The following is an 18,014-nucleotide window of genomic DNA, read 5'->3' on the forward strand; positions in this document are numbered from 1 at the left end:
TTGTTTTAGTCCAGTGTGTTCCTGAAGTTCCTTTTGCCCTCCATGACTGTTACAATAATGTGCCCCACAAGACATTCCTGTCACTTGAAATACAGTATACACCTGGATTTCAGAGGCCTAGATTATCTTTAATATTACAAACAAGACTTTTTATCTTTGATGGAGTCCAGACAGTGAGTACACATATTAACACTGCCAGCAGCACTTGAAGAAGATAATTGGGTCAGTTGTCAAAATACCGTGCATAAAATGGAATCATCAACTCATCTTTATATCTGAAAGTACATCATTAGTGTTGAATCATATCTGATATTAAGTCCTGAATCCTGTAGCAATGTTAGCACAATAGACTGTAAGCTCATATTTAGTTCAACTGACAACATTGCACAACTATCTTGTAGGATTCTCAGGTGTCCATCTGTGTCTCATCCTAATTACTCTGTGGTATTTCAGCAATGTCTCATTGCAGTCTTCAGAAATCCCTAATGTCAGTCACCAGGGATCACATGAAGATGGCAACGAGTCTGTTTGACAAAATATCATGGAGTAATTACAATGTGACCCAAACAGAGATCCAAGAATTCTACATGTAAGAAACATGCGGGAAAAAAATAAGACCATGTAATTACACAACTGTACTGAATGCCTTTTGGGATTCAAGGAACATGACATAAGTTGGCCTCTGCTATCTTATGTTTTCTGGATCTCAAGGTCAGACAGAGGGAACTGAGTTTCACAAGTTCATTGTTTGCAGAATCAATGTTGATTCCTACAGAGGTATTTTGTCTCCAAAATGATCATAATACATTATCATGTTACATACGTCTAAGCAGTTTGTCATAATTGATATAAGCCTGAAGTCATGAGCATCTGTCCAACCACACTTCTTGGAATCGGTAATGGCCTGTAGCTTTTTCCAATTCTTTGTAATGTTTTGCTGCCCCAGGAAGCTATGATAAACTGCCAGTAGAAAGGATGCAATTTATTTTGGACAATCTGTTTGTATTATATGTCAGTGAGCTAGTGGATGGCATCAAAAGCTCAATGAGGTTGTTTACAGATGATGCTTTTGTGTATGTCAAGCTGCAATGCCAGAATATTGTAGCAAAATGCAGGCATATCTCTTGACGCAAAATGCAGCAATATCTGTAGAGGATCAGCACCCGTATCAGTACAGGAAGTAGACCCCCTATATACATAAGTACTGCAGATGCGAGACTGAAATTTATTGAAAGACTGCTTAGGAAATGTAACTCATCCATCAAAGAAGTTGCTAAAAAACACAGATTTGACTGATTCTTGAGTACTGCTCCTCATTTAGTGAACATGGGAGTGTTACAGAGATGCTCATAAAATACCAGGCACTAGTATAGAGAGGCTGCCTCACAGAGAAGATTACTATTAAAATTCTGAGGTCATATAGTCCAAGAAGAGACAGGAAACATGATACTTCCTCCCACATCAATTTCATGAAATGACCACTTCAAGAAAATCAGAGGAATTAGAATTCATATAGAGGCTTACCAATAGTTCTTCTAGCCAGGAATGGAACTGGAAAGGAAAGACATGATAAGGATACCAGAAGAATCCTCCACCATACACTGTAAGGTGGCTTACAAAGTACAGATGCAGATTTTGATGTATCGAAAAGTGCAGGTATTCCATTAAGTCTAGGTCTCTCTCTTCTGTTGACCAATAGTCTTTAATTTGCTATTCTACAATTGCTTATCTCAATATCTGTTGTTTTTAGCATTTTTATGATGACCAAAACTTCTCAGTGAAACAATTTTTAAAGACAGCCTTCTCTGTGTCATCCTATATTTTTATCCTAAAAAGATTATTGAGTGACTGAATAAGCAACCTGGAGTAGTTTGTGCACATTATATGAAACTAAAACCTATTAGGATGTTTTGTTACATCAGTAGGTAGAATTTTACATTTGAATTTATTGTGCACATGTCATACTATTTCCTTTAAGCTCACTGTGGCTTCATTTAAATCTGTGACGTTGGTCTTAAAGTAAGTTTATTCCGTTAACTTCAAATCATCAGTAATCACAGCAGCTGTTGATACACTTCCCTGCCTCATTCATTCTAACAATGTGAATGGCTGTGTTGTAAACCTGCCAGTGAACATACCCATCATAGAAGAATCTGTGAAACCAGTACAAGGGTGATCTGCCACGCCATTGATCATTCAAAGAACAAACTTTCTGGCCCAAACTGCTGGAGTTGGCAATTATGTGTGAGTGAGTCATTCTTGCTTTTGTGAATAAATGGTGTGTGTTTCTCTTTTTCTGATGAAGGCTGTGGCCAAAAGTTTCATGTAAGTGTCTTTTTAAGTGTGCCTGTTTGCAACTTTATGTGTCATCTTTATTGTAACTAGCCATCTATCTTTTCCTACATTGTTAAACTTTCTCCAGATATGTGTAAAGAATGAACTTTCATCGGCAAATATCTTTAATGATAACAGTCAGCATTTCTTTGCTAAACATGTCCTGGAACCTAAAGCAGTGTTTCTGCCCTTCCATCTTGCAGTCTACCTACTCTTAACTTCACTGATTTCTTCTCCTTTTGCTCTTCTTAGGTATCTTTCATTTCTTTCTACTGTTTGCCATTTTTGCTTGCATGCTGGAGCTTCTCTCTGCATTTAACAAGCATTTCCTGCCCCTCCCCCTTTTATAAATACACTGTTATTATTATTCAAGATTTATATGTATTTAATCCATTTCCCCTATATTTTCTCTGTCCTTTCCTGTGTCTGCTTTATTTACCTTTTGTTTCCATCTGCCCTCTGAGTTATATTTCAATTTTTACTTTTCAGCTTTGATGTATCAGTTGCCTGCATTTCACTGTTAGTCCCTTCCAATTTGATGTTCAGCATCTTAAAAAACATACTTTTATGTCTAACTCCTCTTTAAAAATGTATGTTGCTCTTAACCTTACCACCAAAGTTAAGTGCTGTCAGATTTGGCTAGCCCTTGGATGGGTTACTGTTCTGATCTCCTGAGCACTGTTGGCAAGCGGGTAGCAGCTCTGGTCATGAAAACTGAAAATGGCTGGGAGAGCAGTACGCTGACCACACACCCCTTCAAATCTGCATCCAGTGATCCCTATTGACTTAGGATGACACAGCAGTCAGTTGGTATTGTTGGGCTGTTTGAGGCCTTTAATGGACAGTCTTGATCTTACATTTAGAGTCATGTTTCTCACCCTCCTGTACCTGATGCTATTCTCTTTAATCTGGCCTGTTGCTGTTTGCTCATTTCTCTTGGTGAAGAAACTACCACAGAGCTGGAAGAGTTAGAAATCTGATGTTTAGTTTTCGTCTGCAAGTCTACTCCATTAGTTCCAAATTTTGAAGCTGACAGGTAACTGGCCAAATTTTGTGACACAGGTTCCTTTATCTGGCTACATCTGTGATTAGCCTACAACTCTGCTTTTTGTGACATTATGCAAAGTTGATCAGAAAATAGTATCTTTTCTGCAAAACTCACAGCGGAACACTATGATAAATTTGAGAGTTATAATAGCGCACATTCTGTTGGAATAGGACCCTTAACATGAACTTTGTCTTTTGTGAGCATTGCTCTTACTGACTGAAGTACCCAAGTATGACTTCTTTCTGGCTATCCAAACTTCTCAGAAGTTCTCCTGCTTACCTCACTGGATCAGAGAAACAATGGTGTTTCTACAGTCATGAAATACATGACTATTTTGCAATTGGTTTCCTAATTTCCACACCGTCTATGGGACTCCTGAAGGTCAAAACCATTTTTTTAATTTACTGGAACAAGTTGAACTTTTACTTCAATGTTTATTGTGGGTTATGAGCCAGTTTCAGTCCGCAGCCATTTTCAGATGTAGACGTAGATTGGTGGCACAACATTGATGTACATCTGCATTTGGAAATGGCTGCAGATCAAAACTGACCAGTTGTACACAGTAAATGTTCAAGTAAAGGTTAGCTTGGTACAATAAATTGTATGGTTTATGGTGAGATAATGGTTTTTACCTTCAGCAATATGTTTTTTCAATTCTTTTCTGTGCTAATGTGATGTTTGGTTAACTGAAACAAGAAATAAATGTGAATTTGACTGCATCCATTTGTTTGATCGAATAGGTTATATTTTCCATATTTTCCTAGGTAAAAAAAAAGTGAAAAAAAATACCAACCCGTGAGTGAGTATTTATTGCTTCACTGTTGTCAGTCCATTTTTGTAACTCCCTTAGCGTCATTGCATTATACATCCTATAGGCATTACGGCGCATTTCATTAGGTGACATCAACTAGAAAGAAAAAATAAAGTTTATCTTACCAAATACAATGAAAAAATTTGCCAAATGCATGGGACATTCCATTTCAGAAATCACTGGGTGACAGGTAATGCCTAAAATTTGGTATACTTGGTACACTCTTGACATTGTGGATCTCGGAATTTTGAAATCCCCAATGATTTCTGAAATGGAATGTCCCATGCATCTAGCTCCAACTACCCTTTTTGCATTCGAGTCTATTACTTCTTGTTGTCTGGCCATAATCATGTTGGAAACCATTTCACGTGAATCATCTGAGTACAAATGACAGCTCCACCAATGCACTGCCCTGTTATATCTTGTGTACATTATAGTACCACCAACAACAATGTCAGAAAAGATAGATTACTACTTACTATAAAGATGACACATTAAGTTACAGATAGGCACATTTAAAAAACACTTATACATAAGCTTTCAGCCACAGGGTTCATCAGGAAGAGAAAGAGAAACACACACCATTCATTCACATAATCAAGCACACCTTAGGCACACATGACCAGCAGGCCATTTGTATTTGCTTGTGTGAATGAATGGTGCGTGTGTCTCTTTCTTTTTCTGATGAAGGCTGTGGCCAAAACTTATGTGTAAGTGTCGTTTATTTCTGCCTACCTGCAAATTAACATCTTAATGGTAAGTAGCAATCTATCTTTTTCTACATTTTTGGTATTCCAAGCTGGAGTTTCCATTGTTTGATACTACTGCCATCTATATATGTGCATATCAGTATCCCCTGATTTTTATCATATCAATGTATCAGTCAAACCAAGGACAAATTTTACATATGGGGAAGTATTTATCAAACAAAGACAACACCTACTGAAGGAAACACAATAGACCCATACCATTCAAAACTCCTCTTATCCACAGTTACTTTAAATTAAGCAGATATGGTCAAGAAGGATGATTAATCCCCAATATTCCACACATGGTAGGGATGCCCTCTAACTGGTGACACCCCTTTCCAAGACTCAGAAGGAAAAATATGCCAAAAAGTGCCTTAAAATGGGCCGAGTGGTTGCTTGAGCAGGGTAGAAGGGAGAGAAAAGTCTTGAAGTCATCAGTCTACAGCAGGCTGTACAGACCCTGCCCTGCCATTGATCTGCTAGCAGCTCAATGCTCAACATTTGTTCTTGTAATTTCCCCTTCCCCATCATGCATTCGCTACCAGAAAGGAGATGGTAGCTCCTTGTAAAACTTAGCTCTTTTGAGCCATGCCAGTCCAGGTGGCATTGGAAACAGGGGAATCCCAATTAGGAATAATAATTTGTTCATGGTACATTACTTGACCTTCCTCCACAACAATGCAGTTGCATTTGCAAGAGCTGCATGTTGACCTGCAGGGGATGACATTGTTGAGTCGCAGTGTTTTGTGTATTCTGCAGTAAATACTCCGCATTAGAGAGCTTTGCCAGCCTACTCATTAGTGCACTGAACTTTTTATGATGAAAGTAAACAACAATTTTATGTATTTATGTGTACCTGTAACCAATTACTGCACAGTCATTGGTCAGTAATAATATAAGGCAAGTTTATACAGTAATATTTTTTTGTATAGTAACATTTTTGTTTTTCTCATCAGTGACGATATTGCAAAGATTCAATGTCCCCACTTGGGGAAGGTCTGAAATTAAACCTAGAATGGGCAAAACACCACCAAGGAGGATGCGTAAATTACATGACAAGAAATTGCAGTTTCAGGGTAGCTGGACCATAACTACTTCTGTTTTTCCCTTCTTCATTGGTTGAATAATATCATTCATCTTATTTGCAAAAGTGTTGTAGCTGTGCTAAAGGAATACAGCTTAAGGAGAGATTGCAGAAGTCTACACACTGCATTTCCTGAATTTCTGGAAGAACTACAAAAAATTTGTTTGGAGAATTGGGGAATCTAATTGTACCATATAAGTATATTTATTAATCCATTAGTGACATGAATAAAAAACATTAGGAATTTATGAATGCATGATTTTGCAGCAATATATTTTGTAAAAAAATTCTCTCGGGCATCCAGCTGTGTCAAGTGGTTTAAAATCCAAGAGCTTTCTCTGGTTACTCTTCAGCCATTGTCAGGTGGTGACTATCGTGTTGTTGCTGTGACACAACTACCTGTGATGTCACTGACACCCAGTAACACCATGCAAGGGAATATTTTGGTCACACAACCATTGTGGCCACTTCAACTTTCCCATGCCCAGGTCCCAAGCTGTGCTTAACTGCAGACCACTGTTTTTACTGAGAGTACTTTCAGAAATTTTTGATCTCTGTCACCTCTTTTATGATAAAATCCCAGAAACCACATTTCTTTTTAATAGTAGATGTTTCATTAATGCAATTCAGTGCCAGTTTTCAAAACATGATGTGCTACTGCTGATTTCTCAGGATAATGTTGGTGGGAACAAATCACATGTTCTATATGGCAGTGTTCAATAGTGCACACAGTCTATCCAACATAAAGCTGTCTGCACCCACATGGTATTCTGTATATTCATGGCTTTTTCATGATCATGGAACAAGAGATAGACGTACCTTACGTGTACCAATAAAAATTAAACAAAACATGAAAAATATTTTCTACCTTGGAATTAAACTGTGTAATTAACTGCCAAAGCAAATGATAGACATAAGTAAAACTAACATGTTAAAAATGGCAGTTAAAGTATGCATCTTAAATAACATATATCATACAGTCAAGGATTACTTACACGTTACAAGGCAGTGGTTGGTAAAAAATATTAGGGTTTGTAAAAATTAATAAATAAAACATTTGTCTCATTTCACAGTATACTTCCAGTGAATAACGCGTGTTACTAGAAAATTGTAGGCAAGAAATCTGTGATTGAAATTGCTAAGTTCCTTTTATATTCGTGAAATTCAATATCTCCTTCAGTGATGGTTTACAATTTCTGTATTTATACAATGTCTGTATTTCCTTCCTTATCGAGGAATACTGATTCAGGATTTCAGACCGATAAATGAGAACACACAAAGAATAGAATGAAGAGACATGGATATAATCAAGGTCCTGATGCCAACTAAGGCTATGTATACTTGCTGTGCTGGTTAAGTGTTCAAGGAGACCAAACAATGAAGGTCATCAGTCTCCTATTCACCCCCCAGGACAGAAGCAGTGTACCCAATCTGTCTTCACATAGAGTAAATTCTGTGTGCAAGTGTGAGAAACTGTTCTAAATTTTTGTGTAGCACATATCTGGGGCAGAACATGTGAACCAGTTCAGTATTCACCAAGTGGGATGTGGGAAATTGGCTAGAAACTGCATCCAGGCTGGCCAGCACACTGACCCCTCATCATTAATCCACTAAACAGATTTGATTCAGGACCAGCCTATCTCCTCATACTAGAAGCGGTTGCATTAACACACACAGGTACCTGGATTGGTCATACGTATATGTAATTACTCTGATAAGATGTAACTAAGTAGTCTAACAATATTGTGAAATCATTCTGGAATTAAGTAGATCTGTAAGTAATTGTAAATCAGTATTTTGCAAACTTTTATTTATTTTTATTTTTATTTTAACCTAACATGTCTAATACATTTGTAAAATGATCTGCAGATGAATAAACAAACAAATAACTGACTGACTGCACAAACTTTCCAAGTTTTTCATGTACATGGGGCCAGCTAAATGAATGCACAGCCAACTTAACAATAAACAAAACTATGTTTTGTGAGAGGTGTGTCCAATCCATTGCCGAAACAGGTCATCTGTAGATGGAGCAAATGAGTCTCCCACTGAAATATCATCTGCCTGGTCAGATTATTCATAAAGAACTGGAAGAGCAGTTCTGTAAAGGTTTTGAAGAGGAAATGTGTAAATAGTTTCACAGAAGGCTGACCTTGAGATCACATTCACCAAGATGCAGTCATTTAATCTGATTGACAAAAGCACCTGTACTTTTTATGCTATAGGGAAGTTCTGGTAAAATGTAAATGTTTTTAGATTAAAGAGACCATTGACCAAAAAGCAGAAGCAAGATCGTCAAGAGGCACACACAAAAAGGAAGAAAGCTTGCTAGCTTTTGGAGTAATCCTTTTGTTGAGCTGAGCTAGAGTAAAAAGACACACACACACACATGTATACACGTCTATGCCCTACATGATCCCTGCTGTTTTATGTAATGGGCCAATATTTTGATGGTGTATAACTCAGGAATGCAATGGCATTCACAATGGCCTGTCTTTGGGCAGCCCATGAAGTGTAGGTTGTCAGGGCATCGTAAGTAGTAAATACTTGTAATACCTTCTTCCAGTGACCCTTTCATCTCCTTCATTACTTTCACAAGCTGCGACAATTGAAGATGGCGACTCTTGAAGATGGCAATTTTTGTTAGGTTTGCTCCTCAAAAGAAATATATCCTCTTGCATCGTAGTCAGTGCATTCCAACTGACAGTTCTTTTGTCTTTGTTAGATTGTAGAACCAGGCTGAGAGAATCACTGTTGATCACAAAGTTTGCTTAAAATTCAGAATGTCTCTCAATTATTTTCATCTGCAGTCTGAGGAACTGAGTGCATCAAGTGAAAACTGTCTCAGACACCAAGCGTTTGTCACAAGAACTGAGCCAACAACCAAAAATCTTCCAGAAAAAGGACTACAGCCACCACTAGATTTCACAAGTCTTTCAGAGGGGGCACGTGTGAAATGGTAGCACAGTAGTGTCACAATAAAACCACCATTCACTTGACAGTCAGTACCTCTTGACAAAGGCATTGCCAAGAAAATCATGGAAATTTAACCACTGCATATCAAGGATGTTTAATTGCATCATTGACATGGTCAAGTTATACGAATGTAACTGAATATCAACATCAGAAACCAATGTGATAAAAATGCAACATATTTCCAATAATTGGCAGTGATATAATGGACTACCATGTACAGAAACCTAATTCAATGTGAAATTATTTCTTGGTAAACAAATACTAACTTACGCGTGCTAGTTGAATCTCAAACTCAACAACATTGTATGAATCAACACTGATACTTGAGCGAAAAATTGAAGCATTATTGTATGTGGCCAATTCTATTGCAGAAGCCATAATCCAGCGGCGATAAGCTTCGAGTTGCTGTCCGTACATATCTGGGGCTATTAACATTGAACGGTGCATTCCAAGAGATGGCTGATCTATCTGAAACACACAGTATCAACATAAAATATGAATCTCTTTTATTAATTTTATTTGAATAGAAAACAAAATTTTTAAAAGACCAAATCAACATTCAATCAATAACAATGTAAAAGTATATATATTACTGTGATGTATCTGTTTGAGTAGATTATCACCAGTCACACTTTGTTGTTAGGGTAATATGCAGAAGTTCCCTGGAGTGGAATTGAATTCATGAATTGAAATCATGTATACTTCACAACTCCTCCTGTACAGGATAAAACACACACACACACACACACACACACACACACACACACACACACACACACACACACACACACACCCCTCTGGAACAACAATAGATATTAAAAAATGGTTTTCACCAGCATGAACGTATGGCAGGGGCTTAGGAATCCAAATACTATGCGAAATTTTAAAACATAAGCAAATACTATTTTCAGCACAAACTTCTGTACTTTTAAATGGACACCCCCTATTATTTTGTATGCAATCAATAGCATGAAAAAAATCACAAAAATAATGGTGTTGTTTGCATCACAATATGTCAGTTGCATCTCAAGAAATTGTGAAGTGAAGCTTACGCTTGAAATAAATGAAGCACACAGCTAGCACATGTCCTGAGACTCAAGTGTGCACTTCATGCTGCCAGTAATCGTGATGTGATAGATGTACTACATCAGTGGAGTGTTAATGTATGGTGTAGTACTGTATGACAACACATCACTGGCCCATATTTCATTGATGGCACTCCTAAAGGGGGATAGTTTTAGCCACTTCTTGAGCTGTACCTTACTTGAACCGATCCACCTCTTATAATGTGTCAAATAATGCGGTATCAGAATGATGGGTGTCCTGCGCATAATGTTTATTGTTGCGAAATGAAAACTAGAGGTACAATTAGTGGTAACGTACTTGGTTTCACATTTTTAAGCCTCATAAGTTCTGAAATATGTGGCTTGTAAAGAATAGCAATGGCGTCAGTTTCTGAAGTAATGCATCGCGTGTAGTACTGTGCTCAGAGTAGGGATTGCCTGCACTGGCGCCTGTATCCTGCAGTAAACATACCAATATCACCATGGCATTCTCTACCTTCAGTGTACAAGTGTCTTCTAATCTGGTCTGCTGAGCTGCTCTCATATTGTAACGTAATTCACATACATTGCCACATTAAAACCTGTTTTCTTGTGGCTTGTTAAATTTCCCGTCATCTATTCAATATGCCGGCCTTAAGTAATGAAGAAAAACTAGATATTATTTTAATTTATGGTGAGTATCACAGGAATTGAACCACAGCTGTGACATTTTATACTGAACTCTACCCAGATCAGCAGTGTCTGTCACGTCGAACCATTGGCAACATCTGCAAGACACTCACGGAAACAGGAAGCTGGGCTCCCACAAAACATCGACATACAATGCCAGCAACTGGCAATGGAAATGAAATTGCTGTTCTGGCTACTGTAGTGCACAATCTGCAGGTGAGTGTGCAAGAAATTGCACAAGGTGTAGGAATAAGCCACAGTAGTGTGTGCAGAATCTTGCATCAGCATCGGTTTCATCTGTTCCATATCTCACTGCGCCAAGAACTGTATGGGAATGACTTTGAATCCTGCATTGCTTTCTGTCATTTTACACTTCAGCAGTTGCAATGTAATCCAGTATTCCTAAGCAATACATTGTTTATGGACAAGGCTTCATTTACAAACCATGGTAATGTGAATCTGCGGAAAATGCACTAATGGTCTGTGCAAAATCTCCAAGTAGGTGGATGAGGTGGGGAGGCACTGAGCGATGGCCAGCACGGTCCCTCGATTTCACACCATTAGACTTCTTTCTCTGGGGTGCAGTGAGATACAGAGTGTATCAAGAACCACCAACGACAGCAGAGGATATGCAACATCGTATTACTGCAGTGTGTGCGGCAATATCTGTAGAAACTCTACAATCTGTGCAACACTCTCTAGTTACCCATCTGCAAACATGTATTGATGCAAACGGAGGGCAATTTGAACATATGTTGAAATGACACAGTTTCATTGGTCAAGATGTGGGTGTATTTTCAATGCTGGATGTAATGCACAACAATACAGTTTCTGTGGGTGACAGGGGACTAGTAAATGTGTTTATCAAAGTGAATTCAAGTGCATTATCTGTAGTTGTAGCTCTAGTTGTCATTTCGCTAGAATAAACATACATTTACAATTTGAAAAATGTAACTTTGCATTGGACATGTTACTTGTTTATTTTTGTGGATTGTGCCTACCTTCCCATTGTGAGAGCCCCTGACACAGGCAGTGTGAGCTGCACGCTCGAGTCACAGGACGTGCGCTAGCTCTGCACTTCATTTATTTCAAGTGTCAACTTTGCTTCCCAATTTCTCGAGATGTAACTGACAAATTGCGATGCAACCAACGCCACTATTTTTGTGATTTTTCACGCTATTGATTGCATACAAAATAATAGGGGTGTCATTTTAAAAATACACAAGTTTGTGTTGAAAATAGTATTTGTTTACGTTTTAAAACTTCACATAGTATTTGGTTTCCTAAGCTCCTGCCGTACATTCATGCTGGTGAAAACTGTTTTTGAATCTATTGTTGTTCCAGAGATATTTGTGGTGGCAGAGTTAGGTGATCTATTTTTCATACCTCTAAGTAATAAGAGTGGTCCACCCCAAAAAATTTTTTCTTATTTTTTTGGACAGAACTTTTTATTTTTTATTTTTTTATGATGTGGCATTACAAAATACATGCAACCCTTAATTTTCATCCTTCTACCACCAACTCCTATTTTTTAATAGCAATTTTAGTAATTTAATAATTTTCAATTATCACTTGATCAGTTATCCCCGCCAGGTGTCTACCAGTGATAGTCTTTCACTATTCAATAGATAGGTAATTGAAGAAAGCATACCAAAAGCAACGACTCGAATATCCCTCCTTGAATCAACGTAACTAGACCCAGAAGTTTAACTAGGTAGCACGCGTCATTCGCCAAACCAACATTTAGGCCTAGTGCACACAAATCAATTTTTATCATACGGAAATATATTGTATGATCAAATTCTTTTAGTGGAACAAAGAAGTACCTATGCTCTCCTTTGTTCCTCTAAAAGAATTTAATCGTACAGTATTTTTACATACAATAAAAATCAATGTTTGTGCGCTTGGCCTTATTCATTCATAATGCTGGCGAACATGTTTCGACACGAAATTGCCGCTACGTTTGTATGCTCATGGACGAGCCATGTATTGGCTGCGATTGTTAAATCCGTGCGATCTACCATAGAAACGCTAAAACTAATAGTGGTCGATACTGCCAGACTTCCCCCTCAGCCTTTTGTCACTCTCTACACAGTTTTCGCCCATTATATATACAGGGCTATTACAAATGATTGAAGCGATTTCATAAATCCACTGTAGCTCCATTCATTGACAAATGGTCACGACACACTACAGATACGTAGAAAAACTCAAAGTTTTGTTCGGCTGAAGCCACACTTCAGGTTTCTGCCGCCAGAGCGCTCGAGAGTGCAGTGAGAGAAAATGGCGACAGGAGCCGAGAAAGCGTATGTCGTGCTTGGAATGCACTCACATCAGTCAGTCATAACAGTGCAACGACACTTCAGGACGAAGTTCAACAAAGATCCACCAACTGCTAACTCCATTCGGCGATGGTATGCGCAGTTTAAAGCTTCTGGATGCCTCTGTAAGGGGAAATCAATGGGTCGGCCTGAAGTGAGCGAAGAAACGGTTGAACGCGTGCGGGCAAGATTCACGCGTAGCCCGCGGAAGTCGACGAATAAAGCAAGCAGGGAGCTAAACGTACCACAGACGACGGTTTGGAAACTCTTACAGAAAAGGCTAAAGCAGAAGCCTTACCGTTTACAATTGCTACAAGCCCTGACACCCGATGACAAAGTCAAACGCTTTGAATTTTCGGCGCGGTTGCAAGAGCTCATGGAAGAGGATGCATTCAGTGCGAAACTTGTTTTCGGTGATGAAGCAAAATTTTTTCTTAATGGTGAAGTGAACAGACACAATGTGCGAATCTGGGCGGTAGAGAATCCTCACGCATTCGTGCAGCAAATTCGCAATTCACCAAAAGTTAACCTGTTTTGTGCAATCTCACGGTTTAAAGTTTACGGCCCCTTTTTCTTCTGCGAAAAAAACGTTACAGGACACGTGTATCTGGACATGCTGGAAAATTGGCTCATGCCACAACTGGAGACCGACAGCGCCGACTTCATCTTTTAACAGGATGGTGCTCTACCGCACTTCCATCATGATGTTCGGCATTTCTTAAACAGGAGATTGGAAAACCGATGGATCGGTCGTAGTGGAGATCATCATCAGCAATTCATGTCATGGCCTCCATGCTCTCCCGACTTAACCCCATGCGATTTCTTTCTGTGGGGTTATGTGAAAGATTAAGTGCTTAAACCTTCTCTACCAAGAAACGTGCTAGAACTGCGAGCTCGCATCAACGATGCTTTCGAACTCATTGATGGGGACATGCTGCGCCGAGAGTGGCAGAAGCTTGATTATCGACTTGATATCTGCCGAATCACTAAAGGGGCACATATCGAACATTTGTAAAATATCTCAAATAATAAAGTTATTGTAGAGCTGTGAAATCGCTTCAATCATTTGTAATAACCCTGTATCTGTGTGTGTGTGTGTGTGTGTGTGTGTGTGTGTGTGTGTGTGTGTGTGTCAAACAGCACAATTGGAAAAAAAAAATTAATCTGTCTGTGTGAGTTCTGATTTCTCTCATTATATTATGATGATTATGTCAACAGCATTGCCACAGTGGTAACACTGCTTCCTGACAGATCACCGAAGTTAAGTACTGTTGTACTTGGCTGCCACTTGGATGGGTGACAATCCGGGTCTGTCAAGCTTTATTGACACACAGGGTGTACACAGCCCTTGTGAGGCCAATTGAGGAGCTACTTGACTGAGAAGTCATGGCACTCGTCACATAAACTGACAACGGCAGGGAGAGTGGTGTGTCAACTACGTGGCCCTCCATATCCACATCCGGTGATACCTAAAGACTGAGGATGATATGGCAGCTGATTGGTACCATTGGGCCTTGAAGGCCTGTTCAGACAATGTTTGTTTGTGTTTGGATTATGATGAACAAGACTCCAAGGTCTGCTGGCATGTCTGTCAGCTGAGCTGTATCTCATTTTAATCACAGTGTACCACAGATCCTTTGAACAAAGAACTGTGCCTAATAATTGGAAGAAAGCAAATATCACACACATATACAGGAAAGGTAGTAGAAGTGATCTCACTGACATCCATCTTTTGTAGAATGCTAGTACATATTCTGAGCTCAAACATAATGAGGTATCGCAAATGAGATGACCTTCTCCATACACACTGTGGATTCCAAAAACATCAATGATGCAAAGCCCAACTTTCGTGTTTCTCACTTGACACTGTGAAAGCTATGGATGAAGGCAATCAGGTGAGTGCAGTATTTCTTGACTTCCATAAAACATACACAGAAACATAAACATACACAGAAACTTGCATGTTTCTCGCTTGACACTGTGAAAGCTATGGATGATGACAATCAGGTGCGTGCAGCATTTCTTGACTTCTATAAACCATTTGACTCAGTGCCACACTAACAATTATTAACAAAAGAATGACTGTATGGGAAGATTTCTTGGTAGGGAGGATGCTGCATGTTATCCTGGATGGAGGGTCAACAAAAATTGAAGTATTTCAGGTGTGCCCACGGGAAGTGTGTTGCGTTCAGACATACTGTGGCTGAGCCAGTCACCTAGTCACTGCAGCCCCTGGTATGTATACTCATGGCCATCATGTCAACGTACTCCTGGCATCATCCACTTAAGCCAGCCACACTTGGTCAAACACATTGTGTGCTTACTTACATTGGTGGACTGCAGTGACAACCCGGCAATCTGTGTACATAACAGCATGTAACTCTGTGTACATTCCCAACTCCACGGGGCTCCATGAGAGGCATTAGCATCACCTGCCAGCAGCATGTGCATTCATAACTGTGGTGCCGTGAGCATGACACAATGTTGTACCCACATGTTATGTGACATCTCAAAGAAATCCTACCACCATATTATTAAGATCCTGTGTGACTACCAGACAACAGTGTTAGCTCACACTCCAGGCTCAATGTCAGCTGTGCCCAGTAGTCCATCTACTGGTATCATTCACCTCCAGCAGTTCCCGTGTGGCCCAGGACTCCAACTGGACATCAACCCAATGTGGCCTAGGACTCCAACTCTATTCTAACGTAGATACCATACAGGCATTTCCTAGGCTGCATAACATGGCCAAGCCTGTCGGCCTCACATACCAGCCAGCCTGAACCTGACCAAGCTGGACACCAACCCTGACACCACCACTGTTTAGGACATTGACTCGACACTGACCATGTGACCAAGGACTCGTAGCTGGATACCGGTGGAGAGACTCTATCATCCTATCTGAAGTGGATATTATTTTCTGTTTCATGTCAGAACTGTGAACCATTCATTTATGTGTTTCTTAATAAATGTGTTTCTTTCATTGTACCCTTGGAGCCAGCATTATTATATTTTGCCCTTGTCACCATGTAAGGACAAAGGACATAAAATGACCCTTGTTCATGTTCTCCATTCATTACCTAGCTGACAGTATTAACAGAACCACAGATCTGTCACAGGTGATGGATATGCCTATGATGAATTACTGTCTGAAAAAATCTGCACAAATATTCAGTCAGATCTGGATAAGTTTTCAAAGGGGTTCAAACAGTGGCAGCTTGCTTTGAACATACAAAAATATAAAATTATTCATGACGTAAAAAGAAAAATGTAGCATACTATGACTAACCTGGCTTTCACCTCACACTTTGCTTTGTTTCAGCATACTAGTGTCAGTCACTGGAACTGGTCATGTTTCTGTTTATCTCCATGCTCATCTCTACATGGAGTTCAGACTCTCTGCTCCTCCACAGATTGATTTGCACATTGAAGTTCATCTCCTCATACAGGGTTCAGTTCCTGGGCTTTGTCATCAAGACATTGTTGGCTCATATAGTTACATTTGTGCTGACAGTGACAGTTCATAGCGTTATCACACACTATGCAGATATAAAAAATTTCCAGCACATAAATTTGTATCAGAGATTAACATTTTTTTCTGAATGAAAAAACACAGGACAGTGGTGCCATGCCCTAATGCTAGACTTGTTACCTGTAGGTCTGATCAATACATGAGTATTACAGAGATGCTTCGTGAATTCAAATGGGAGTCCTTCAAGTGAAGATGAGATTCTTTTCATGAAACACTACAGAGAAAGTTTAGAGAACAGGCATTTGAAGCTGACTGCTGAACTGTCACCAACTTACATTTAGCACAAGGACCATGAAGACAAGATATGAAAACCAGGGCTTGCACAGAGTTGTATAGGCAGTTGTTTTTTCTCTTGCTCTTTATGGAAGTGGAACATGAAAGCAATTGATTAGTAGCAGTACAAGGTACCCTCCACCATGCACTATATGGTGGCTTGCAGAGTTTGTGTGTATGTAGAGTAAGATATTCTGAAATGTTGCAATATTTGTTATTTTACAACCTGGTTTTCATTTGACATATCATTATCAGGTACAAAAATAAATATGCGTGACTGTGAAATTTTTGCAGTATCAAAGATTTTTATATAGTGCAATTGCAGAGAATCTCAGTTGGTTACCAAAGAGAACATTTGCTAAGATTTTATTTAGAGCTAAAATGAGATGAATTTTTTCAATAAAGAAGACAGTGTGAAAATTATTAGGTTACATAAAATATGCAAGACGTTAAATAGTGACCCACATGAAAAATTACAATTTTTTGGAGAGGAAAAGTAAGTTGAACAATATGTAGTAAAATTTGGTGACATGTTCCAAGGGGGTGACTGAAGAAGATAACCTTGCCATTAAAATGTCCAATATTGCAAACAGGTACAATATAAAACGTGAGACTAAAGACGTAAATGAAACAACTGTAATTATACAAAATAAAATTTTAACGGGGCAAGTGAAACTACAGGAAATGATATTAAGGAAAAAAATGGGGCATTTGAGCAAGAGGGGTAATTTACAACTGATCTGGATGGGCTGATACCAGTATCTGCAGTCAGAAGTGCCAAGAAAGGGAACTGTGTCTGATCATCCAGTACTACCTTAAGCAAGTGGACACATGTACATGAATTTCCATTATTTCATGGAAGTTCATCTTTCTTCCCTTGCGTGCCTTATGTAAGACTTCATCTTGTAACTTGTAATTGTAACTTTCTTTACGCATGTGGTCTCCAAAATCAGTCTCATTTTCTAAGTCTCCAACTTCCACGGCGTCCCTTCAAGTGAGTGGATATTATCCTGCCAGACTGACCTACATAGAATTTGCCATATTTACAACTGATTTTGCATATTTGACTCTTTTTCCAAATCTGAAGTGCTGTCTTTACCACTGAGCAGAAAGTGTCCAATAGTGTTGAGCACATAAAATGATATTTTAAAGT

General features: G+C 39.0%; 1 protein-coding gene across 1 annotated transcript in view; it reads right to left on the reverse strand.

The window, feature by feature from the left end:
• The window catches only part of LOC124789361 (neprilysin-4-like), a 145,733-nt gene that overhangs the window by 76,066 nt on the left and 51,653 nt on the right, over window positions 1-18,014 (reverse strand). The window contains exons 7-8 of the mRNA XM_047256687.1: window positions 9,273-9,470; window positions 4,176-4,289 (exon numbers count right to left, since the gene is read on the reverse strand). Coding sequence (XP_047112643.1) covers window positions 4,176-4,289; window positions 9,273-9,470 — 312 coding nt within the window. The remainder of the gene's footprint in view (window positions 1-4,175; window positions 4,290-9,272; window positions 9,471-18,014) is intronic.

The sequence above is a fragment of the Schistocerca piceifrons genome, chromosome 3 (genome assembly GCF_021461385.2).
Source record: "Schistocerca piceifrons isolate TAMUIC-IGC-003096 chromosome 3, iqSchPice1.1, whole genome shotgun sequence".
Taxonomy (NCBI): Eukaryota; Metazoa; Arthropoda; class Insecta; order Orthoptera; family Acrididae; genus Schistocerca; species Schistocerca piceifrons.